Below are 27,120 nucleotides of genomic sequence, written 5' to 3' on the forward strand. Positions count from 1 at the left end.
AGGACTGGTAACACAGTTCAGGTACATTTCATCTGTAAATTAGCCACTCAGTCCAGTGATAGAAAAATTGTTCCCTGGCTACGGTGAAAACAATACGCAACCTCTGTATACCTCCAAGTGAGCAGATCTTCCTATCACAACACCTGTTGTTTGAATTACTACTTAAGATCCTAATAGCAAGAGAAGGATATTAGATAAGTGACACAATGTCTTTATGTGTTTGCAAAATACCAAGTACAAAACTTAATGTATGCTCAAGAACCTGACACCCTAGTGGACTGCTAACAGCCACAACAGTTAACACACACCAACTTCAAAGGCAAATCACTGATACGTAGAAGGGTGATAGCAGCTCTTCCTTCCCATGCTGTATACTGGGAAACTAGTCTGACAGAAATCACTTACCCCTGAGATTCAGATACTTCTGAAGAGCATGGTTCTTGGCCGATTTTTTACCATAAGACTTAGAAGCGATATGTTTTAAAAATACATTCCTGCCTAAAGAATATCCTGTTCCACACCGCATAAGACTGATGAACACCAATTGTCCACTGTAAGAGCCACAGAGTACAGTTTCATACCTTATGAAAAGCAAGTATATAAAAGCTGTTAATCTATCAAGTAGCCTCACAGTTTACAGATCTAGAAAACAATCATCCCCGTCAAACTACGACCTTCCGTTAATGAAAGCAGGTACTATTTTAAATGTCCTCGTAGCGTGCTTTGCATAAGGATTTTTAATATTTATCATCTCCCTTGTTCACCTAAAGCAATTTAGATTTAGTCAAACTGATTAGAGTCTTTCCCAAGAAAGTTCACTTACCATCCAGAAAAGGGTTCCAGTGGCAAATTCCGAATAACGCTCTATTGTAGATAGCACACTGAATATCAAACAAATCAGCACCGAGAGAAATCTGTAAAAAGAAAAGTGTTTAGTGACCTGTCAAGCTGAACTGTAAATCTAGATCTAGTTTTAGCTTTCTCATTCACACAACTTTTTTCATCACAAGTACTTTGTGTTTAATCAGTTAATTCTTCATAGTCAAGTGAATATCATCATTTTGCATTCAATAACTTTTAAGAAACATGGAATAAAAATGACAGGAAGGCTGAACACAGTTAAATCAATAGGTAAAACTCACATTACCAAGTATCATTTCCCACAGAAGCTTGTCAGAGTGAATGTTTCATGTTTCACTGATTGCTACATGACTTATGTGCTGCAGTAGAAAGGTATCATAATTGATAATGCATTAATTAAAGCAGAATTAGACATATGACTGGCATGAGGAACAGTAACTTCAGTGAAAAATGTTCCATTAAATGCATTCCATAATTCAATTCAACAGAAGAAACAGCTACTACCACAGTATTTCTCGTATCACCATGCAGATCAAGAAAAAAAAATCTAAAGTCTCAAAATATATACTCCTATCCCCAAAAACAGTTTAGAAAAGCAAAATTGAAAAGTCATGACAATTGGAAAACAAAATGTGCAATTGAATCCTAGTTGATTAAATGCTGGCAGAATACCCATTACTGTGATGCGTACAATGTCTCGACCATCTTTCCACCATTGGTAACAGGTTAAACATTTAAACAACTGGTGAAAATAAATGATGTATGAAGAACTCTGATGGACAGACCAGGAAGACAGAGTTCTGATATGTTTGCACTACAGTTTTCACCATCTTTTAAGGTCATGCAGAAAATGAGAGAGAAGTAAGAAAACTCTAGTTTCTTCCACTAACAGCCAGAAACATTCCCTGTTGTGTACCAGCTCCTCCAGCTGTCATTCCCTCTGATTCCATGCCAAGAGGCTGTATCTAAACTCCTGAACTCCCAAACCAGCAATTAAAACCTTAAGTCCCGCATATGACGAGACATTTTTCCAATGAGAAACCCTTCTGAAGAAGATAAACACTACTGCAAGGCTAGTTCAAGAACTTCAAAGCAAATGACAGACTTAACAACCCTGTGGCTGTACTATTAAAATTGTGAGATTTCAGCAAACAGAAATACACTAACTACACTGAGTGTGCTTTTGGTAGCTTTTACATGAAAAAAATAGGAGGAAGAGCTTATCAGGAATGGGGGAAATTCATGTTCAACCTAGAGACCAGTGACAAGATGAGTTCCTTAGGAGTCTATCCAGGGACTTGCCCTGGTGAACATTTTTATCACTGTTCCAGAAGAGGAGATGAAATGCATCTCATCGAGTCCACACGTGACACCAAACCAAGGGTTCAGTCAATAAACCTGAGGGCAGAGCCACTGGTTAGAGGCGCCTGGACAGGCTAAGGAACAAGCCTACAGGAATTTCATAAAACTCAAACGTCAAGTCCTGCACGTAGCAAGGGGCAGGCCCAAACCCACATCGGATGAAGGCTGCCCATATCTTGGGCTGCATCCCCTGTAGCCCTGCCAGCATGTGAAGGGCAGTGATGGCTCCCTTTTGCCAGACTACACCTGGGGTGGTGCACACAGATGGGGCCCCAGGGTACAGCACAGAGGTGACAGACCAGAGGGAGCTTGGTGGAGCCCCGTCCGACCTGGCCTTGAACACTTCCAGGGTTGGGGCATCCACAACTTCTCTGGGCAACCTGTTCCAGTGTCTCACCACCCTCACGGTGAAGAATTTCTTCCTTAAATCTAATCTAAAATTACCTTCTTTCAGTTTAAAGCCATTACCCCTTGTCCTATCACTACCTGCCCTTGTAAATGGCCTAAATGTGAATAGAAAGTTCATTAACACGAGTAAAAGGCAGGTTCGGGGCCCCCCGCTTTGCAAGGCAGCTGAACAAGCACTACCATGTACGGGCTGGAGGAATTCCACAGGGGTGGGGGGCACCAGGACGCTGGGGGGACAGGAACAACTTGGAACATGCCTGAGGACTGCCCCCTGCGCAGCCCCCTCTGCATGGAAAGCAGAGACCCATCCTGTGAGCTGCATGGAGAGACCCCTGCGTCCACCCCCAACCAGCCAGGATGGCCATGGCCACCCCATGCCACTGGGGCAGTTGTTGGGCTCGGCACGGTGTTGCATGCCTTGGGCAACGCTGGCTGTGGAAAGGGGAACCCCCAACTATCTGGGGCCGGGTCTCTGACACCTATTTGCACTTTAAAAAGTCCTCTACCAATTATTTACTGTTACAGTATAGTCACACTGAAGAGTTAGTCAAAGTACACATACTTTATAGTTACTGTTTTCTATAAAGCGAAAAACTGAATCTGCACAGGACAATTCCCTGTGATGCTCATCTCAGGAATCTGTGTGATTAGATTCTGTTCTTTGGTTATTTTTAACTATTTCTGTCAGCTACAGGTGTGAAAGTTATTTATTTGAACACTTAGTCTCCCCTCAGACCTTGTTTAAGTGATGGGTAGCAAACGGTACATCTCTAATATGCCGAAATGGTAGCTACCATGGTGAGAGAGTTTACGCTGGCAGCCCAGGCACTTCATGGGTAAGTTTAGTTACTACAAAAACAATTAAGGCTGTGGGCTTTTTGTAAATCAGCACTGTGAAACGGAAGGGGAAAAAATCATCTAGATAGATCTATTTTTAAATTCTTCTAGTGAGGAGCTTGCAAAGATAACAGCTCCTCTCTGTTTACTCCGCACTGTGAGCTCTGCTGGGATAAGAATGGCTATCCACCGCTGTGGACTTTGTTTCAGGTATTACTGTAAAGCAGATTTTCAGATCCAGATAACACATCTTAGTCAGGGCTATCAGTGCTTTTAGCACGGGACAGATCTAAGCCACGTTCTCATGATTCACTAGTTACACAGCCCATCACCCAATCCTGCTACTTCTTTCACTTCAACATACACAAGTTGCTGAGCATATTATTCAGCAGTTTTACTTCCAGCCCCAAATATTTATCTCTTTGAAAATGGTGGTATGTTATAATAAAACTGGTAGTCATAATAAAACTGATATATTGCTTTAATGAGCCACTACACTGACCAAAGATAAGCCAGCCAGCAGAGGGGGAAAAAGTTCCACTTTCTTCCCATAGGCAGTATTACTGGAGAGCGATACTCCAAAAAAAGAGAACTAGAGCAAAGCGTTGCGAAGAGACACTGAAACACAAGCCAGCCTTTGTCAAATGTTAAAGAGCAAGTTGATAAGGAGTTTACAGCACAAGTATATTGCCAGCATCCAAGACTGGAAGAGTCCAGGCATGGGAATATGCAAATCTTCAGCCTTTCCTTAACACAGTAGCACTGCTTTCCATGTAAAGAAAATGCAGATATAAAAGTAAGGTAACCAGGGTTATAAGATTCTCCTTTTCTTCTTACATTTAGTATGAGAGTAGCATTAGTACACAGAAGCCCTCACAGGCACTGAGTACCCCACCCGGCTGGATGCAGTGTTCCATCAGGCAGTTTCTTTATCCAGATGGCTTTTACTTCCAATATAGCAATTCCAGTGATGGGTAAATGGAGAAAGACATGAAGAGGTGACCAGACTTGTCCATACATCAGAACAGTGTCAAAAGCATACAGAACTTGGATCTCTTGAAGCTCAGACCATCCTCCAGTCAATAGTCACGGGAACTTTGCTGGTCCCTGAAATAACCACATCAAGCAACTCAAGCAGAAATTTACCAAGCACTTCTTGAACCTAGTCAGTCTGTTAGTTCTCAACTTTTTTATGAGACTGATGTTCCACTCCTACCATTGTTACAGATCTTATTTCTAGGCAAAATGCATGTATATAAAGGTATGGAAAGCTTCCTCTGAGTACAGCCCCTTAATTTCTTCCAGATCCCTGCCATTTCAGTTACCTCCTTTCAAAATCCCTTTGCCTTCTTTTACTGCCCTCACTAGTAATAATAATAATAAATAATAGTAATAATAATAAATAAAAAGCCATCCACATTCTAAATATTGCCTGTCAAGATACTGAGGATGACAGAGCACTTTACACCTTTTCTCCTTTTCCACTCTAAGTTAAGCAAAGAGAAGAACTGACTATTCTTACACACCCTGCAGATATTATCACTACATCTTCAACCACATCTCCTATTAGGCCTCAGAATAAGTAATCAAATTTGTAAACCTCAAAAAAAGAGGTTTACAAAAAAATCAAGAAAAAGGTTATGCAAAGTGCCAAGACATATGTGCATAAGGATGTATAAGGGAGGCAACTGGTGCCATTTACTTACTAAGGGACCCAGAACTGTCCAAAGGCTGCTAATACAGCCTGCAAGTTTTGTAACTTCCAGGTAATTGTTGCTTCCCTCCTGTATTTCTGTGTTGAGACTCTCTCTCTTTTTCCGTTTCCAAAAAACACATTAAAACCATTCAAAGACCCTTTAAATTCACCTAATTTATGGCACTATATATTCTGGCCAGTGAGTGTCACTCCTTCCCAGTGAATAACAAAGGCATCATTTTGCTAGCACAGGATAGGCTGGGTGTTCTATGGATAAAGTATCGTGTCCTCACATAAAATGCATTTATTTGAAATGTAGAATCACTGCTGATCACTTTTGGTCATAAAAGATCAAGACTTGCTTTTTGCAAGAGGGGAAGGACTAGCTTCAGAGCACCTGGATATATTCCAGATTCAATAATCTCCTTTCCCAAGTCCAAATCATAATGTAAAACCCTCCTGGTAATGTCAAGCAGAAAGTTTTTTCTCGTTGTACACTACACTGTTAACAACTTCAAGCATTTAAGTGCCCACATCTAGTGACCACGTTTGTCACTTCTGTCAACTGCATGACACAACAGAATGATACCTACAAAGGAATGAAAGTTAAGGCTATCGGTGAAGACACACTTGAGATTGGCATTCAGAGCAAGGCAGACAAGGACTGTATCAGCTCTAAACAGTACCAGACTACCATACTATGTTATTCCAACACAGCTCAAAGTAGGGACAGATGGGCTTGATACTCTTGACCTTGATTCCAAAAAATGAGAAGTTATTACAGCCTGTTTATTGGAACCTGGAAGAATAACAAGCCTGGCATAGAAACGTCAGGTAATGTCAGAAAGCCTGATATTCAGCCTGAATGCCAGACAGCACAAGGAGACTTTAACAATTAACATCATTCTGGGGAAATGAGGGGTTTCTTTGTCCAAGTGATAAAAAGCCACGCTAAGCAGTGGCAAAAGCAACTGAACCATAAGCATGAGGGCAGCTCACATGAGGTGAGTACAGATTAAAGTTGCGGTGAGGACAAAGTCAAAGATAACCACAGACAAATGAGTGAGTAAGGGCATCAAGTCCCTCACAATTACCAGTAGCAAGAACAGCAACAAGAAAAACCCCAAAAGAAAGTAAGCCCAGTTCAAAGGGAGTTCCCCTAGTCAATCAGTAAGCCATGAACTGATACTAAAGATGTTGTTCCAGTAATCTCTAATCACAGCAAAGCTCTGGCACAGAAACACTAGGTTTAGAAAAGAAGACCGTACAATTATTTTTATGGAGTTAGAGACGTGCTGCAGGTGTCAGTCTGTTGCACAGCTCAGCAGCAAACTGCAGTGGCAGCATTCTTGCAAGTAATTTGTCACCGGAGAAAGCTGTGTTTTATAAAAAAAAAAGTTCCCTTCTTATTGAGCCCACCTTGGCTGAAAGATACAGCTATCAAGTGTCCTCAGTTGTAAATCCTAAACCAATCTCAGTGATTTTTCCCTTTTAGGTGATGGGAAGACCATATTTATTTTCCACCCAGGCAACTTATGTGGGGAGAAAAGAAGTGTTAATAGACATTAGAACTGCTAATAATAACCCAGACAATTGTCAAGGCCCTGTTGGCACTGATCTCAGCCTGTCCCAGTCCCCAGGGAGAATCCGGATGCCTGGGGCTGGGGCTGCCCCCCGCCCCGTCCTGCCCTGCTCTCTGGCTGGTGTCATATAATGGGTTCTGGCTGCAAGGTCCTGCCCTGCTGACCCCGGGGGACCCCCCAATGCCACCCAGGCCCTGGGGAGCCACCGGCCCCCACAGGGCCCTGACAGCATCCAACCATTCCTCGCCAGGCAAGGGAGGACTAACTGCTGCTACTGACACCCTTTCTGCCCTGTAACATTGCGTTACCGCTTCCATGTGAAGTTTCAAATTGCACTGGAACAGGTACTTCTGTAGACTTGTTTTTAAATCCACTGTCCTATACTGAAGCCTTTCAGTGAGATGCGAAACTGCGCTTACTGAATGCTCACCTCCTGTTTTAGGCTGCAGCTGCTATTTATTACACCAAAGGTGAACTGAGTTTTCCTAAGTGAGCAACAAAATGCTACAAAAGTGAAGGCATGTTCTGGGGTTGATCGTGTCCTCCTAGTTCCAAAACATCTCATGGATTAACAAGGAGCCTCTTCCTAGGTTGTCTGGTAGAATCTGTACTTTTAGATACCAGAACCCAGAAATCACTTTTCGCAGCTGTGATTTTACCATAACGTAGGTTAGTCGAAGGTTTTTCTTGCTGAACAGCTGTTTTAATTGTTGACTATACCAACTGTACTGGTACCCAAGGATTTCATATTTAAAAAAAACCATCTGAAGAGTATATGCACTCCTTTCTAATAAAAAAAATAGAAACTACCATGCACATACAGGAGAGAAAAACCTTACATAGCAATCTTATGGAAGCTTTTATAAAAATACTGCTGCTTTAGATACCACTGGATTAAGGCAGTTCTAAAATAGGTTGTACCCGACAGCAGGAATGTTTTTTCCTTTGCACACAGAACCTAACCGAGTGACTGCAGCACAGCTACCTCTTGAGCTGAATTAGGGAACATATTACCGGCAGATCACCCAGACTGCTAAAGGTCATTTTGCTTCCTGATGTATTAGTGAGAGAAAGCACAAATCCCATGATCTGACCCAGTTTTGCCAATACTGCATGACCGCTAACATGTAATTATTCATTCAAAATGAGTGCAAGACAAATATGTTATAAATCAAACCTGACTTAACAAGATTCTTAAGAAATTAAGAGTGGGGCTCAGATTGAAGAAAGCAGCTGGGGACTGTTCAGATCTCAGTTCATTATGATGGGAAAAAAGGCAAAAAGGAAAAGAGGAGATATGCCAGTTTTGGTTTTGTAACCTGTTTTAAGATGGTCTGCTTATATACAAGAAAAGGGTTCCCACTATGATGAATTTCCATTCAGAACTATTATTTGATGCTTTTTACAGCTTTCTAAGCATGCAATATACACTTGATCAAAGGACTGGAGCGCTTTAATTTCCTCTATATGAAGGGAGAGTAATTCCTGGCAAAGGGCTATGATGGAGGATTACAGGGGGAAGCTAATGTGTAAAACGTCCATGGCAAAATAAAATATCTGACTGAACTGCCTCAAGCTGTCGACTGGGGTTTTGCTCACTTGATCATTTCTTGTGCTTCTGTTGTCTTGTTTTGATGATAAAGATTCTTTTCTGTTCATGGTGTGTTTCCTCATCTCATTTCCTTCCACAGTTTTTGCAGCTAAAATGGCTATTCTCTACAGAGACAGGGAATTCTGGACACCATTTTAGATGTCAAACAGGAGATAACAGGAACCTGTTTTGCAGGTAATACCTGCAGTTCACTTTAATTTCTGTTATAACCATAAATGGTCATCAGTCCTAAAAATTAAAATTATAGGACAAAATATTAAATTTAATATTGCCAATAATAACGAATTTGATATCTTGAATTTTTTATTGTGACTAAAAATCATAAACATTTAACAACACTTGGAGGGTTCTTTATCTATCTTCTTATTTTTAAGTTTTTAGAATTGAAAAATTAAAACAATGAAAGTTTAAAATATACGTAACTAAATTTAAATACCTGTACTGTTAATATAATATTGATTCCAGGAATCAGTACACTTAAAGAATCCGTACACTAAAAAAGACGTTAAAACAGATTCAGAATTTTTTCTTGAACATCAAGGTAAAATAAAGGTAAGAATCCCAAAATAGACCCATTGAAAGTGTTATTAGTTGTAAACAATTTGGATGATGAACACAAACACACTCAAATACATCAAAATAAAGTTAAGCTTCTTACTAGCAAAGGCATCTTGAGAAGCAGATGGCGTTTATTGCTTTCTGCATCCAAAGGTGAATTTTCATGCTCATGAGAGCTCATACTCAGATGAAATGCTGTGTATTTTTACATACCATAAAAGAGAAAAGTGAGAATTACCTGTTGACTTCCTGATGTGTTAAAAAAAAATTTGAAAATGAAGATGTCTTTTGCCTGTATGTTGCAATGATTATTTCAGAAGCTGTAAAACATGCTGATTCCATGACAGCAGAATTTGCTCCTGACTTCAGCTCTGCTCCATAACCACCCGCTTGAAAACATAACCTTAAAAATAATACACTGAAGTGAGTGGGAATGGCAAGTACCTAATTACTACTCCTCACAACCAACATGAAAGTACATCTTCCCATTCTTTACTTGAAGTGTTTAGAAATTGAACTTGAAACAGATAAGGGCTAGTTTCTGGTATTATCAGCTAGAGTCAGATAGACTGAAGATTGCAAAAATAACAGGAGCATTTCAAGGTAGATATAAAAACATACACAAAAAACCAAAATGGCACTGTTCCAGGCAGTGATCTTTCAGTGCATAATTTCCCTTTCACTTAACACAGGTAGCGGTTCATGGGTGGCCACAACCTCAGTGTGAAGAAGCTGGGACTGCTCTCTCCTCTCCCAGGATGTGTGTGTCCTGGAGGGGGAGGCCAGCAAAGGCTGGAGCTGAGATCCTTGAGGGGCCATTCAGGACCCCTGGTTTACACAGCAGCCCCAGAGACAGGTTTTAGCCATTGCTGGCGATGCCCCTGCCATAGCAGTGGAGCTGTTTATACTCTCAGTGCACACCACAGGCTGTTGGAAAGAAGCCATGGGGTTGAGCTGGGTAACTGGCATCTGTGTTATGACAAAAGTGCTGGAGACAAGTAGCGGAAACAAAGGCCAAGTCCTCCCTGCACCCCAAGTAAATCCACTCCCATAGAAACAAACAGTTTACACCTTTGTCTCTAATACAGTGGAACAGCATTGCCTTCTCACTCTGATATCTTTAAACCAGCAGTCAGCGCATGCCACTGTCATATTTTTTTAAGGTTACTATCGCTGCCATTGAGCCATGCACCAGAATGCAGGTTAGTTTTGACAAATCTAACCTTAAAGATAAATGGCTTAATTAATTGCCAACTGATCTGCAGAATCCAACGAGCTACAGCTCTGTTGCCTCTTAGGCAATCAGGAAATCTCCTTGTGGATTGCTCCTAACAGACTCTGGGATACGAAACATAGCTCTAAACAATGACCTTTTTAAACATACTGCAGAAAAAACCCCTTGGGTGAGTGCCAAATTCCCTGTAAAGAGCAGAACAATAGTTGAATATGTGGTACCACATACAAACCTTTAGCAAGACTTACCACTAAATACCACTGGTTTGTCTTTATGTCTCACTTCACGTTTTGGTTTGAGAAAAAACCTGTTCCTCAAAATGCAATGGCAAAGTCTACCAGCGTTAACTTGTCAACAAGTGACAACCAGATCCTGGGGCTCCCTAAATATTTCTGATTAGATTTCTGGGGTACTTATAGGTAGGGTAAGTGGATGGGTGTGAGTTTAATACTGTTCTCTTGGGGCCAAAGTATTTAAAGTTCATCATGTGGCAATTTCCCTTTCCCATGTTCCCTGTTATCCATACTCTCCTGCAAAGGGCAGTTCTCTGGGCTGCAAGAGGGTGAAAACAGGTTGTGATTGTTTACTTGCTTGCAAGTAGTTATGTACATGAACAGAGAACAGTTTCACTTGTTGGCGGCTGTTCAGTTCCTAAAGGGAAGGAGCTGATAAGGAGGGGACATAAATAATTACCAACTAGTAGAGTTGGCCTACTCTTTCCTCTCCTAAAAGAACTGAGATGTTGCTTTGCGGTATTTTGTAGTCCTCTCCGAGTCTTTCTGTGATTCCCGAGGATGTCAAGCCATAGTTTGAGCTATTACTTCAGCAAATAATGTCTTCCTTTTCTACCATATAGCTGCTAAAAACAGAGAAGCATTTCCTCTCAAAACACCTGGCTTTCTCTTCCTTCAATTTTTTACTTTTCTGAAGACAGAAACTTACCCCCAATCACCTATTTGCAGACTTTTCCTCACTCTCTCTTTAAAAAGAAAAAACAAAAAAAAAGTTTTACTTATCAGAAGAAAGAGGATTATCTGAGAATTTCTCATTTGGTTTTGGATTCTTACTTAACGCAGTTCACACCAACAGAAGATGGAGGTGCCATGCTTTCTCAAGAGAGGTTTTGCTAACGTACACTAAATTTAAGTATTTCTTGATTTCTTCTAAATTCCTTGAGCCTCATGCATACAAAAAAATACAACTGCTTTTTCATCAATGTTTTTAAATCATCATCCTTAAATCTGCTCCATGCGTTAACAGATTTAAACAGGCAGTACTGGTGCATTGGACAGTTGATCAACCAGGGTTAGAGGTTACAAATGAGTGCCTCTCTGCATCCTGATCTTCCTAAACATTGCTTCATTTTGGAGAGTAGCGAGTACAACTGTAAACATATTTCTGCTGTTATTGTAGCCAGGGACAAATTCTGTTTAATAGATTAATTGGCCATGAGCACGCTCTACTGAAGCCTACAAACACTTGGAACTCATAGGTTAACTACAACACTGAGAGCAAAATGATGTCAAGTACTTTATCAAGGGTGAACTCTTTCAAGGTCATGCTATAAAAATCTTATTTTCCATGGAAGACAAGCCTACTGAAAGCTCTTAAAGGAGAAGTATTAATCATTCCTCCTTTTAAGTTTTGCATCAAATAATGCCATTTCTAGCAAAGACTATCTGTGCATGTAGTTTTTTGTGTTTATCTACTGCAGATAAGCGTACTTGAAGTGTTGATATACGAGATGCTTGTGGGAATGTTATCTCTTGAACAACAAAACAGGGATGGGTGAGGAGGGGACAAACTTATAAACCAGTAGACAGAGATATACTCCTTGGCAACCAAATACAAAATAGTAGCTTTGCAGCCTTTTGGGCTTGCCAAACTTAATTGACTCTGCAAAGTTGTGTTTAGGGAAGAAAACATTTTTAGAAAAATGTGAGCTCTATAGTGAGAGAAAACGAACAAAAATCATTTTAGAAAAAGCTATTGAAACCTACGCTCTGTAGTATTTAGCTGCCTTGATCATGGGTCACTGATATTTTTAACACAACCAGACATGTCTTTCCCCTGCTGTGCTCCTTCCTCAAAGCTGAGCTGCTGTGACTTACTTCACTATATGAAAGCCCTTCAGCTAGGTAATCACAAATGGCTTATATAGGTCTCCAGTTTAAATTCTATCCAAACCCTATTTTTTAATTTCTTAGATAATTTTTTTATCCTATCTACTGTTTGCTCCAGCAAGACATGAAGCCAAAATGTTCTGTTCTACTAACACACTAGGACAGAAGAAATCCAGTTGCTTAAGCTGGAGTTAAATAGCAAGAAAAAGAGATTGGATTGAAGCTAATATGTCCAAGTAAATCTACGTGCAACTACACCCATTGGAGCTTCAGCTTTTTTTTTGATGATAGACTACAGAGTTGTCCAGTGGAGACCGATAGCTTTAAGACAGCCTGTTATTAGGGAGAATAAATTAGTTTAGCCAACAGAAAGTTCTTCGAGGGACTCCAGAAGCATGGGCTGCTTTTTATTTTAAGTGGTTATTTTATGGCAGGAAAATTAAGAGAGCATTTCCATTTTTCAGGCTACAAAAGTGCAAGATATTCTCATTCCTGAGTGCATGAAGCACTTCACTTTCTTCTGAATGGGACTATACTGTCTTATGTTGACTAGCCATGCGCTTCTAAAAAACATTCCAGCTAGTCTGAATAAAACCTCATTCCTGTTATCCAAAGGAGTTTCTGACTAAGCCATGAAGAGAAGGCTGTCCATGTGCCTTTGTAAGGCAAGTTTTGATGTGCCTCAGTTCTCTCGTAGATCTATTTCCAGGCTCCTGAGGCTTGATGTTTTGTTGAAGAGTCTTGTGCTCATACATATGTGATCATACACAAATTAGAGTTGGTTGGAAATTTTGGTAAAGGAACAATTTTTCTGCTGAAAATACCAATATGTTAAAATTAGAAAATAGTCTGGGAATGTGTTGGTTTCAGCAGAACTGGAGAAGGAGACCAGACAGGTTTTAATGGAAGCTTGCCTAGCTTTGGACTCTACTAACAGGCAGCCTGCCTGGCAGGGAGTTTGGGCATATCTGACTTTCTGTTTTGCCTCTGAATAAAATATTTTCAGGGAAGCCCTCAACCAAAGGAAAATTCCACCTATAACATGGGTATACTGAGGATTTTTTTTTTTCTCCCCAGTTTTTTCTTCAGCTCGTTCTAGGTTGCATCCAGAAATGCCTGATAGCCCCATTGCATGTAACATGAAGTTGTCCAGCTGCTCCAATCAGAAGTAACTAGCTAATATTTCTAAAACACCTAGAAAATTTAAAAAGTAATTTATAAATACACACTATTATTCTGTATTTTTCCTGAGACCTTTCACCTGCATATGTATAAATTATCACAAACCAGTTTGAATGAATAGCTAATACCAATACTGTTCCAATCACAGCATGAGCCACACATCATACAAAAAGATCTCACACTTCAAACCAACTTTCTGAATCAACCACCCAGAGATATGTTATTTTTAAAACATTCACAGCTCCTATTAGTAATGAGCACTCCACATTTTTAAAGCATTTAACAGCCTAACATATTTGCTGCTCCTTAAAGAGCACCAAGATTTGGATTTTGCTTTTTCGCCGAGTTCAGCTGGCAGTAGTCCAGAACTGACAAATTACATTCATGCATCCATTACAATCGCCAGAAGCACTGATCTTATAGAAACCTTTTTTCAGTGCCCTGCCATTTCTAGGATTTAAGCTCCTCGATTCAATCGAGTGCCTGTATCTTCCACTAATGTCTGTGCTGCTGTTATTTTTTTTTGCTCTTATCTCCATATGTCTTGTTATCAGCATATCTGGATGTCCTCTGCTTCCCTGGGCACAAGAATCAAGCTTCCATTTTGATTCTATATCACCAAGACTTTCTAGAAGAGACCTAATCAGTTCTTTAAACATTGACAGAAACAGTTCATAATCATGACTTCATGATCAGTGTTCATGATTCTGATACATTTATCATCAACCTTGACTGCGAGACAAAAAAAACCAAGTAGGTTTCGGCATCTGATCTACGACACATCTCCACACGGACAGGAAATTACTACCACCATTTACAAAGTAACACCAACCTCTTTGTAGTATTCACATTAGCTAATGTTTCTTAGGTTCAGTATCAAAAAAGGGAAGGAATAAATACATATAATGATGCTGTGTAAATACATCCAGTAATAAGTTAATGCCAGCTTGATTATCATGAAGACATCTGAAACACTTTTCTTCTTGAATGTGATACCTTGTGGACTCCACAAGTTAATGAGCAATTGTAATGTTAACATCAAGGAATATTTTTTTATTTTGCTAGTTTCTGTAAGAACCAAGGGTTTTTCCACAAAAGCGTAACCAAATTCCATCAATAGCACCATATCAATGCCACACTACAGTATTTGTTTTCACTATAGAAACAAAATGATTTCACTATAGAAACAACATTAGCCTGTGGGGACATTAATGCATATTCATTGCACAGTCTATTAGAAAATTGAGCTTCTAGAATAAGATGGATTGAATTTCTTACATAAACGATGGAAAAAGTCATCAATAATTTCAAAAAATGAAAATAAAACTTACGTAGCCTGTGGCTTCGTGCCCTGTGGTTAGGTTATTCTGTGCCTAAAGCGAAGTACGCTCAGATCAAAGTTCTGCCTTAGGAACTTTTGTAACATCTCTCTCCTGAGAAGACTCTTCGGTGCCAAACAATGTAATTGAGCTTAAAGTGAAGTGTTTTCATCTTTGGGGCTATTAATTTATCTCTCCTCTGTCCAAATGCTTATTTTAACAAAACGTGAAGAAACTTAATATCCCTGACATGTCTCATCCTCTGTCAATATTAGTTGAAACTTGCCAACTGGCTCAAAAGTTTTTGGTAAAGCACTTTCAGACAGACGCGCTCAGACAGTGTGGTTGCATAAACCTCATTTCCTTAGGAAAAGAGGCTAAAAATTAATAACTGTCCCCATGTATTTTTAGAACAGCCAAATCTTGGAATTTTACAGAATCCTAAAGACAATTCTGTTTAATATTAGTGCGCCTCCATTAGCAACTTGAGCCATTCCACCATATTATCCAGTTGAACATGTAACCCTAAGCAGTAAGAGGAACATTCCACTTGAATAAAATTAATAGTTCTTGAGTTTCTTCCCTTTAATACTGCTCATCTTTTGGTACCTGGCGTTTATCATCATAAGCAAGACATCAGCTTAGTACCTCTCTGTAGCTAGTATATAGATGAAAAGTAGCTGTTGTAGTCCTAAACTGGAAAATTTCTCAGTTCAATTTCTGTATAAAAGGTCCAAATAAGTAACTTATGCTGGCAAGAAATACTCTGAACCCAATAATAATAACAATAATAGAAAGCCCTACCTAACTTACCATTATGAAAGCACATCATGTTCAGACCTAAGCTGTGACGTCAAGGTCAAACCCAGAATCTCAAAAGCAGTCATATGCTTATAATTACTCTGAACTTCAGTTGTTGCTCATATCACAATCACATCATTGGAAAAAGGAAAATATCTGCTTGCATTCTAGAGATAATTGTGGAAAGGACAAAAATGGGAATCTGACGGTCCCTTTGAGATAAACAGTTATAAATAATGGGCTATAGGCTCCATTTACAGATAAAACCAGAAGCAGGAGAACACTATGTGACTTACTTGCTATATATATTTAGTTTCACTAGGAGCTACTACACTCAAAGAACCAAAAGATATGCAGGCAAGTGCTCCACAGTCATTAAAAGGAACCACCAGACCCTTATATTTTTGCCTTTTAATGTTCTTTACATCAGCAGCAGTTGTATGCCAGGCAAAAATGAAGTATCAGCCAGAATGGTGGCTCTTAACTTCCTCAATTGCATTAACAGAACACAACTACAGCATTTCTTACATGAAGTTGAGGGAAATAAAAAGAATTGAGAAAGCAAAATTTGAAGAGAAACAGTAATAAGACAAAATTGAAATTTTTAATTTGTCCCAATAATATCTTGTTTATATTACTCATAGTGACACAGCCTTCGGTACATAGAATCTTTTCTAAAGGAAAAACCCCTTAACCGGCCAGCCCCCATTTTACAAACATGTTCTTGAACTTCTGTACTTTCCTCCCAAAGTTTTAAGTTAGTGACATTATGGATATTGTTCATATTTTTGTAAGGATCATGCACTTTTAAATTACTCAACAGTAATTCCTTAATGAGTTCTTTTCAAGAAGCTGCCAGAAACAAGTATGTGTGTGCGCGTCTCTATGAAGAGGCTGTGGGAGTCAGTCCCAAGGAGGAGAGGGGTAACAAAGTAAACTTAGGGCATGTTTTCATAGGAAACTGAGTCGACACCACAGTTCTCTGGTGGCAAAAAGGAGAACTCTCCCTCATCCCATTCCAGCCTTGGCCAACTGGTTATTACTGATTCCAGCCCCATCCGACCATTTGCTGACATGCTGTAATTCCTTAAGGTATCAAAAGTTGCTCACTTTATTGCTGGGCTAGATTTCTGCCATTACAGTGAGTTGACTTAGCTTAGGAGGTCTACAGTGAGTGCCAGAAGCAGCACACATTACGCAGGAGAAATGCGTAGCCAGGAGAGAGGAAGGGAAGGTGAGAGGAGGAACTTTGCCCTTTTGGTGTCGGTAAACTGTTATGCCAGCTCCTGTGAAACCATGCTCTAGGGAGGACATTCTCCTTATCTTTCCCATGCAGTCAGAGAGACAGACAGCATCCCCTAGGAACGATTCAGAGCAATAGCCATTATTCTCTCTGAGTCACCGTTTGGAGTTGTTGCCCCATAAATCATAAGACAGCCTGGAGACCAGACTTTGCTGCTAGGCAAACTCCGCATTTGTGAAATGTTTTGCAGTCAAACCAGGTGGTCTGCAGTACTTGCCAGATGATTCGCAGCATTACTTTGCAATTATTCTGTACAATTTTATGTGAAATTTAACAGGTGATTATGACCCACTAGGAGCACTAAGAGAACAATAGCAGACAGTGCTTCAAGATGCTCAAGGTGTATTACTAACCTGGCAGAAGACCATCCACTTTTTCCTGCTGGGCTAGGTTTCTGCTCCGTAATAAGTTGAGCTGGGTATCCAAGGATATCCAAGGACAACTAGAGCTGGCAGGAGCAAGCTGAACTGGAGGTGGTTTGTTAGCAATGGGCTGTTAGATCAGCTCACCCCATCCCTTGGGAAGTTATGGGATATAAAGACTGGTCTAAGTTTTAAATGAGAGCAAAGTCTAACACTCATTTAACAAGTGGCCAAACCAGCACAAAGTAGCCTGGAACAGCTGCAAGTTCTCACTTAAACTTCTGCAGTGTTACACGACAAGAAAGTGGCAGGCCTGAGAACACAATCAAAGAGTCCCTCTCATGGGCCTCCGTCTTGCCTTAGACTTGTCTCCCTTTTCAACCAGCCTGTGGTTTCTCTACTGACTGCCAGCAAGCCTTCCAGCTGTGCTAACTCCAGCGGTGATGCTGACATCCGTTCACTAAGAACTGGATTGAGACCAACAGCTCCTTTTGTATCTCCCCACAGTCATTACTACTTCTTCACTATTGACTTGGATGAGATTCAAACCAGTTGCCTACGGGTGAAAGGTTCCTTCTCCCATCATGAATTCCACACTCCCCCTTTCCCCTAGCTTCCAGCTGTCATCTCCTACCCCTTCTTCCTCCCAGTGGCTCTCTGAGATTCTTGACCATTTTCAGCTGTCCCACAGTTCCAGCTCTTTGTGCCTCTATCCAGCCTTCTGATCTGCAAAAGCTGCTAGTCCATTTTCCTTTGTCCTTCCTGCTTAAGTCTGCTCCTCTTTGTTCTCGAGCTAGCCTGCTTTTCCTCCAGTTTCAGCATCACTGGCACCAGTCTCAGTTTCCAATCCAGTCTAGCCTTCTGTCTCTTGGTCCCAGGTTCTCCTCTGTCCATGTTTCACCAGACTCAGTGTAGCCATTTGTTCTGCTTCCACACTTAGTCCAAGTGCTACCCACCCAGGTTCCCTCTAAGCTTCTGGCTTTTAATTGAGAAATTCAACTACCCAGCAAACAGCAGCTGAAAAAACCAAAATTAGAAGTCACTGGATGTTCCAGAGAAATGGAAAAGATAGGACTAGGCAGTTGGACTGCAGTGAGTATGCCAACTCAGTGGATACAGCAACAGGGCATATCCGAGGGGAAAAGGTAGTATGGAACCATCTTGCTTGCTGAGATATAAGGTCAGTCAGCCTCAGTGCAAACCTGTGCAAACTCAGTTGTTTTTTTGCTAGGACCTGAACCGGTGCAGCTGTGCAGCACAGGGCTGCCCTGTGATGTAGATACAGCCTTCGGCTGACACAAGGTGGCCTCTATCACTCACAGATCAGAGCAACATATGACAGCAAGCAGTTACCTCTTCTCCCCGAAGAGAAGTGAAACCATACTGTTCTATTACCAGTCACCACTTCAGTGTCTGAGTGCACATATAGTGATCCTCTTCTGTCAATAGGCTTGAGTCACGCCTTCCTACTTCTGGTTCTTTGCCTCTACAAACATGGCAGAAAAGCCAGACCATCTTCTCCACCCTTTGTCTATGACCAAGGTGGCCTGCAAAGACTTGGCAGTATAACATTCCCCACCACAATTACATTCTAGCACCTACACTGGGTTTTAGTTTATGATCATTGCTACCTGGTGTCTAAAAGGGATCAATAATCTTATCAGGAAAACCATTTGGCTTCACCCCTCCCAACTCAGTTCACATATATGTAAACAGTATTTTAGACAAATGAACACAATATTCTAGACTATAATTGAGCCATTCCAGTCGTAATTAAATGTATATGTTTCAGAAAAATAATTTCATCACATAAATAAGGCTCCACTTACAGTTAAATGATTTAAATGCGTGGATTTGCCAACTAACTTCATTAGCATACATAACTCATCACCGATACATATTGTATTTTTCATTCAAAAGATAAAATATGAGGGTTATACCCGAATATCTTGACATTTGGATGCAATTTAAGCAAGTGCATAGTTGAGTTTAGAAATCAAATTCAAGCCAGGCACACACTTCTTTTTCTGGACTGAGGACCATATGGCAAACAGCTGGACTCTATCATATATTGATGTCCAATACCTTAAGGCTCTTGCATAGCCACAAGAATTGGTTGGTTAGGATCAACGTATTGCTATTGCACGTCACAGCTGTTTCTCAAGCCCTCACCTCTTTTTGACTTGTCAGTGAGATCCTCTACTCTGGTCTTGCAGATTTCAGGAGTTAAGTATTTTACAGTACTTCCAGTGAAGCTGAAAATTACTTAAGTGAGAAGGTTTTCAGGACAGGGAGGGGGAATCTCAAGAAACTCACCCCCTCAAACATTTTGTTTTGAAACCATAATTTTAGCCTAACTCCTCTAAAATAACACAAATTCCAGATTTAATTAGGCAAAAAATAATTCCCTTTTCTAACACACTTTAAAAAGTTCCTTAAGAAGCATGAGTTTACTCCCTTAAAAGAAACTTGAAGTATCAGGCACACTACAAATGTTATAGGAGATGACATTATCTTGGTAATTTCAGAATGCAAGGGGAAGGTCACCTCCTGGAACACTTGCTGTTCCCTCGCCTCGCCTGTTTCTGGAAAGTTAGGTTCTTTCTAGCAGAACTGGCTCGAGGTCAGAACAGACTCCAGTCCTTCTTGGATAGAAACTTCCCACAAGTTTGTACATGAGTTATGTGGTCTTTGTGGCATATGAAGGACAAAAGGACAGTGAAGGGATGCTGCACATCCTGCTCTTCCAGGCTACACAAATATCAGCTACATACTTGGAAAACTGGATTTGTTATGAAAATAGTCATCATCAGATCAACTCTACATAAATTACCCCAAAACCACAGATATAACATGGGAAACTTTTTAAAAATAAATTACAGGTTGTTCTAATTATTAAATTAATTGTATTTTAAATAAGCACTTTATTGCTTTAACAGTGTTTAATTTTAATGATATTTAATGTTGTATAGTGTGTTCGTTCCAAAACAGAAACTTGTTATATAAATGAACACACCATGCAGTTATCAGGATAATTATTAGGACAAATACACTTAAGACAAAATGCTGGACAAAAACTACATTTAAAAATTTCACAGAATCACAGAATGACAGAGGTTGGAAGAGACCTCTGGAGATCATCTAGTCCAGTCCCCCCACCAGAGCAGGGTCACCTAGGGCAGGTTGCACAGGAATGTGTCCAGGTGAGTTCTGAATATCTCTGGAGAAGGAGATTCCCCAACCTCCCTGGGCAGCTTGTTCCAGTGCTCTGCCACCCTCAAAGTAAAGAAGATCCTCCTCATGTTTAGATGGAACCTCCTATGACCAAGTCTGTGCCCATTACCTCATGTCCTGTCACTGGGCACCACGGAAAAAAAAAAAAAAAAAAAAAAAAGACTGGCCCCATCTTCCTGGCACCCACCCCTTTAGTATTTATAAGCATTGATAAGATCCCCCCTGAGTCTTCTCTTCTCCAGACTAAAAAGACCCAAGTCCCTCAGCCTTTCCTCATAAGAAATATGTTCCAGTCCCCTGATCATTTCTGTAGCCCTTTGCTGCACCCTCTCCAGCAGCTCCCTGTCCTTCTTGAACCAGGGAGCCCAGAACTGGACACAGCGCTCCAGATGTGGCCTCACCAGGGCAGAGGGGGAGGATAACCTCCCTCACCCTGCTAGCCACACTCTCCTTGATGCACCCCAGGATGCCATTGGCCTTCTTGGCCCCGAGGGCACACTGCTGGCTCATGGCCATCCTGTTGTCCCCCAGGACTCCCAGGTCCCTTTCCACAGAGCTGCTCTCCAGCAGGTCAGCCCCTAACCTGTGCTGATGCGTGGGGTTATTCCGCCCCAGGTGCAGTGCCCTACACTCGCCTTTGTTGAATTTCATAAGGTTCCTCTCTGCCCAACTCTCCAGCCTGTCCAGGTCACGCTGAATGGCAGCGCAGCCTCCCGCTGTGCCCGCCACTCCTCCCAGTTTTGTGTCATCAGCAAACTTGCTGAGGGCACAGTCTATCCCTTCATCCAGGTCATTGACGAATATATTGATATATATTGCTTGAAAGAAATACATTCATCAATCTCAAGGAAAAAAGCTTTTAAAAGAAGTCAGTTTACGTATTCTTTCATTTAGGTTAGAAATCCTTGTACTGTTAAAAAAACAGAGCATTTTCTGTTAGTAATACCAGTATTTTCTCTAATTTTCTAGTATGGATGTGTGTGTGTATAGATTTTTACTTTTTTATCTTAATGCCCATTGCAGAATATAAGTATGTATTAAAGGTCAGCCTTAGTCTGATATAAAAGCAATACAGATGATGAAACAAATGCATTGTAGTAAGAGTAACAAGTCCTAACTTCAAATAGGCTTAAGTCATCGCTATTCACATATTTAGATCTACACAAATTACATCTGATTAAGCCCTGGGAATTATTATATACTACAAGCATAGTCCTTGAAAGAGGCCCTATCTTTTTACTTGGCAAAATTTCATGAATCAAAAAATACTTTAAAAAAATCCATCTATGATTGAGGGGTGAAAGGAAGCAAGTAAATAAGACTGTCTATGTTATGCCAAGCAGAAGCATTATGATTCATTCTTACAATTACCAATATATTTCTCCGGCCCAATATATTTCTCCGGCCAGTTCCTGACTGCAGTAACTGGTAATAGTTTTTCCAAAATGCAGCCAGGCCATAAAGTTCATCTGAGACAAAAAGAATAATTTCAACACTTGGCATTTCTTTAGGACATATGCTGATTTTATAATAAAAGCAAGGACTTTTGGCTCAGTCTGCATTCACTATAGCCCGTAAAACTTCCTCTCGCCTCAGTGAGAACACAATTGGACCCGTTCTACAGCTATGATGACAAATTATCATTCTGTTAAGTAGCATTCAAAACAGTAATTGAGGTCTTGCTAAACTTGACAGCTACCATAAGCAGCTCAGAGAAAACAGTAACAGCTGTACTAATATATTAACCACTGTTTTATGGTGGTAAATGGAAGCCTTAATTTCCTCCTTGCACGTACCACCTACAGGGTATAATGAAAAACTTCTTGCTAAATTTATACTCATTATGTGTTCATGACTGTAAATTAATTCAAATTAGTAATGTTATGATTATATGCTGGTCCAACAAATTACTTGTTTTGGCACCTCAGAAAAACTGACATAAAGATGTGATGTATCTGATCACAGCTGAACCTTCTAAATCTCATGCTAAAAACTGCAGTGTCTGAAGCTAGAACAACATAAAGCAGCTAAGGCAGCAATAAAAACTGCCAGGAGCGTATAGGGCTTCCCCTCAGAAATATCAAATATACAGTATACATCTTTGAAGACAAATATCATGCAAAGAATAAAAAGCCATCCTCTGGGAATGCTAATGGATATAGCGGCTGATCCTTTGAGAAACTGGCTTTTCCATCGCTTTCAGTGGAATTACTCATGCAACAGGTTTTCAGCCCAGGAGCCTAAGTACTACCATTTCTGGCTGATTAAGTGGATAGTTTCAGAATTTTCTTACAGCAAAGATTATGTGAAAATGTAGGGTACTTACACAGTAAAGTGGTAGATGAAACACTTCCATCCACTGGGCCTCTCCAGGAAGTTGTAGACATCTCCCTGAGTACTAGTTTTAGTTAAATAACGGTTATGGAAACACTTTGTTGCACAGGCCCTGCGGACTTCACTTTCTGCCAAGGCTGCAGCTTTTGTGCCTTCCTCAGGGTTGTGGGGAATCCCAGATCCATTATTCACCGGGGTTTCTGGATCCAGCGCCACGGAAGAATACTGCATATTGCTTAAGTTCCCCCTAACTTCCAGCAACGCTGCAGATTTCCTGTTTCCATTCAGACTGCTAATCTGGGAAGTGGAGCCTTGAACCTGCCCACAGCGGGTATACATGGGGTGCCCAACAGTTTCTCCGCTATCACAGGACATTCTGTAACAACGCACAGATATTACTAACCCTGATCAATATTTAAAATCCTGAAGAAGGTATCGTATGTCCTCCCTGCCCAGGGTGTTCTCCAGCAGCTGGTAAGATGACTTTCTGCTGTTATCACGGAGCTTCTCTGTGACACAAGTGTGAGCTGTCAGCCTGTCACCTGCTGTCACTCACAGCCTCTGAAATTAAATCAGAAAAACGTATTAGACAATGACACACGCTAGACACCAGAAGTGACAGGAGGCTGGGAAAGGAAAGAGGTTAAGGCTTCTGGAGGAAAACAGAATATTAAGATTTAAAGTTACATTTGTTAAGAAGGAAGCTTAAAACTATTTAAATAGCGCAACACTAGTACAACAGCAGAGTTGTCTTGAGAGCTAATCCTACTTTAAGCTGAGCAGTTCCTGAAGTGTCCTGATTAGAGGTGGAACTGTGAAAGTTTCCTGGAATTTATAAGCTTGCTTGTTGCCTGAAACACACCTGATTGAGGTTTTGAATTTCACCTGCATCTCAAGAGATCTTATCTAGAGGGTCAATGACAGAAAGCTTTTAAGACTTGAATAAATTATTTCAGTCACCTCATGGGATCTGATTTTGCAGTCCAAGGTACTCGGGAACAAATTTTCTCAAGTGTAAAAAGGAGGATGCCATTAACAGTAACTGTCACTGGGAAGTTAATATTGTTAGAAAGGAAAAAAAAATAAAAAAAAAAATCAAAGACTTCTGGCCTAATTCTTGATTTTCTTCAAGCCATTTAATGTTTGCTGCCAACTTCGCTACTCTCAAGCAAGTACGTAGAGAAAATAGAGTAGAAAATAAGACTCTTATAGACCCATATATATTTCATGGGGGAGAGTTAAATTGCTGCTAATACACAAATACAAGCAGCAATCTTAAACATCTTGTGAGACTGAAAGCAGCTGTCTCTGAAGTGTCATGTTTTGTACTGTCTTATTTCTTACAAACTGTCATGAAAAGCTTACTTATTTAAAATGCTTAGCTAAAGTGAAAATATGAGAATATTAGAATTATTATGAGGTGACTGTAACTTCAAAGCACTGCTGATGTTAATGTCAAAATTATGTCCGTAATGTCATATTTTATTGTATTGCATTATCCACAGTATAATGTTCACATGCCTAGAAGTTGCAGCTGACTGCTCCTCTGTCAGGAGAGACTCACACCCACATTTTGAGTTACTTCAGCCTCAGCAGAATAAAGTCATTTAGAGAGAGAGAATTTCAGCCTTCACCCCCTCTTTTTAAACGAACCTTATTTTTTGTTGCTGCTTAAAGATCCTCATGTGTAGTGGATGAGCTACCATTGTAGCACAGCTGAACAGAGCCCTCTAAGTTATTCCACAAAATATTTACATAGAGTAGCAGACTTGTTATAATGTACTCATTTCTTAACACTGGTCACAGTAAGGCAGACTGATGCATTTCTACATTAGTCCTACAGCAGACAAATACTTCCTTGCCCTCAACAGTTCTCTTAATAAAAAGCTGTAGGGACCAAACATTAAAGTTAAAACACAAAACCCTTCATCCAAGCCAATCTACAACAAGAACATAAGAAACACCTACCAGAAGTACACTCCCTTCACGTTATTTTAGGCTGCTGAGGCTACCTAGACAAGTGCTTGGAGCAAAGGCTGGCTACCCAGCAGTTGCAAACAGAGCCACCTGAAACGCGCTTGCTACCCTGCTTAATCAAAACAGGGGATCCCACACCATCAGACACAAAGCAGAGAAAAACCTGAAACCTGCTGGCAAACAGTACCTACTTTCTCTTGTCACATGTCCTTTTACTCCTTCTCTTTGCTGCTCCCTCAGCTCCACACAGCAGACTCCCTGGAGAGGTGCAGGGAGAGGAACTGCTGCCTGACTCTGCCCCCAGCTTATCAAGTCCCACCCTGACTAACGCCCTCCCTTTTATCTGCCTTATATGGGTGCCCTTGGAAAAGGCAGAGAAAGAACTGGGGAATGGTTTTGACAATTTCAGAGAGGAGTTGCTTCTGCTTCTTCCTGTTGTCAAAACCAGCAATCACAAGCAACAGCTTAATTTTGCTGAGGATCGGCCTCCTTTCCCTCCCAGTCCTTTTCTTATCTGCATATACTTAATTGCAATGGGTTAAGAGTGGCATTTGCTTACTTCACACCTTTTAAAAATTAAAATTAGGTGTTGCTTGTAGCTAGCTGGCAGCTCTGCAGCAGGCTTTCCTATTGAGTAAGTCTAAACAGGCAGCTTCAGCTGTTTGTTTTTTTCCATCAAAGTTTTGGCAGAACCAAAAGCAGTACTTCATTAGGTTACGTTAAGTAATGGAAAATCGGAGTTTTCTATTGCTGTTGCCTTTCTGAACTACTGCTCTTTTTTTTTTTTTTTACTAATTTGGGGAGGAAGAGAATCCCAAACATAACCATTCCAGCACTGAATTCCTCATTTTATTGTTGAACCTTTTAATCAGGAAGGAGAAATCAGGGAGGAATACTACTATTTCTCTCTTTTCACAGAATCACACAGAATCACTACGATTGGAAAAGACCTGTGAGATCATCAAGTCCAACCATCAACCAACCAACCCCACCATGCCCACTAAACCATGTCCCGCAGTGCCACGTCCACACATCCTTGAACACCTCCAGGGATGGTGACTCCACCACTTCCCTGGGCAGCCTGTTCCAATGCTTCACCACTCTCTCAGTGAAGAAATTTTTCCTAATATCCAGCCTGAACCTCCCCTGGCACAACTTGAGGCCAGTTCCTCTTGTCCTTTTGTAACAGAAGACAGACTATTGTCTAAAATGCCAGCATTCTGAACATGAGTTGTTCCCCACTTTTCCACATTCATGCAGCCGAGAGCGAAACAGAGGTAACAATTTAATCTTTTGTTCTGGCAGCAGGGGAATGTTGCCATTTTACATGGTCTTCAACTTTTATCATAATTGTTCATAGGGCTGAGACCTCGCATTCCTTGGGAAGATTATCCCAGAAAGTTACTTTCTTAGTTCCTTACCACTGAAAAAAATGTTCTTAGTTCCTTTCTTTTTCTGGTAAGTATAGACTGATCAGTATTATGTTTTTACTTCTCTAAAAACCCCTCCAGAACATCATCCTTGGATGCTATGTGACTCTCCGTTTACACTACGCATGGAATTGAATACAGTATTCCAGACAGTACCGTAGGTGAGCCATTGAGAAGGAATAATACCTGACTGAAGCCACAGAAATCCTTCTCCGGGTTTTTTGCTCATGCTTTTTCCTTGAAATGCTTTCTGCATCAAGTAATACTTCTCTGCTGTATTAACTTTTCCAGGCAATAATTTTCTAAATGCAAATTGTTGTCTGTTCTCACTTCTGACCTCTCCTGAATATACTTGTTCAAGCTCTCAATAACTAAATGTATGCAGGGGAAAAAAGCATTAAAAAAAAATTAACAATAATTATCTTGGATATTTTAAGGTTTAAAATCAGTTTCCTTTGAGGGAAAAGTACTACCCAACTTTACTGCAAATGCAGAAACTCAACATAATAGCAGCAGGTCTGAAACCACTGCAGAAATAGAATCCAGAGCATCTGACTACTATTTCTTGATCAAGGAAAAGATAATGATTTCATGTTAAGATTTTAGCAGACTGAGCTGTGGAAGATATGAACTCATTCCTTCACCCCCACAAATGTAGTGTATCTCATCTTTGGGTCTAACCCTCAAAAGGCAACTAGTCACCAAACTAATTTAGGACTTACATGAAATGGAAACGCATGATTTCAAGAATGTCTAACTGCTGAAGTTTTCACCAGTAAAATTATATATGCATATAAAGCCCTGCAACTGCATGTATACAAAAGTGTGGCTTTTATGGCTGGCCTCACTTCTCATGTCATATTTAATCTCGATGAGCCCACAAGCTCAGAGCATACCCACCCCA

General features: G+C 40.5%; 1 protein-coding gene across 4 annotated transcripts in view; it reads right to left on the reverse strand.

The window, feature by feature from the left end:
- The window catches only part of LOC104259201 (potassium voltage-gated channel subfamily KQT member 1), a 508,020-nt gene extending 484,656 nt beyond the window's left edge, over window positions 1-23,364 (reverse strand). For all 4 annotated transcript variants that reach the window (XM_059815977.1, XM_059815978.1, XM_059815976.1 and 1 more), the window contains exons 1-2: window positions 22,802-23,364; window positions 824-914 (exon numbers count right to left, since the gene is read on the reverse strand). In XM_059815977.1, coding sequence (XP_059671960.1) covers window positions 824-914; window positions 22,802-23,184 — 474 coding nt within the window. In that variant the 5' untranslated portion in view covers window positions 23,185-23,364. The remainder of the gene's footprint in view (window positions 1-823; window positions 915-22,801) is intronic.
- Between the last annotated feature and the right edge of the window lie 3,756 nt (window positions 23,365-27,120).

The sequence above is a fragment of the Gavia stellata genome, chromosome 4 (assembly GCF_030936135.1).
Source record: "Gavia stellata isolate bGavSte3 chromosome 4, bGavSte3.hap2, whole genome shotgun sequence".
Taxonomy (NCBI): domain Eukaryota; kingdom Metazoa; phylum Chordata; class Aves; order Gaviiformes; family Gaviidae; genus Gavia; species Gavia stellata.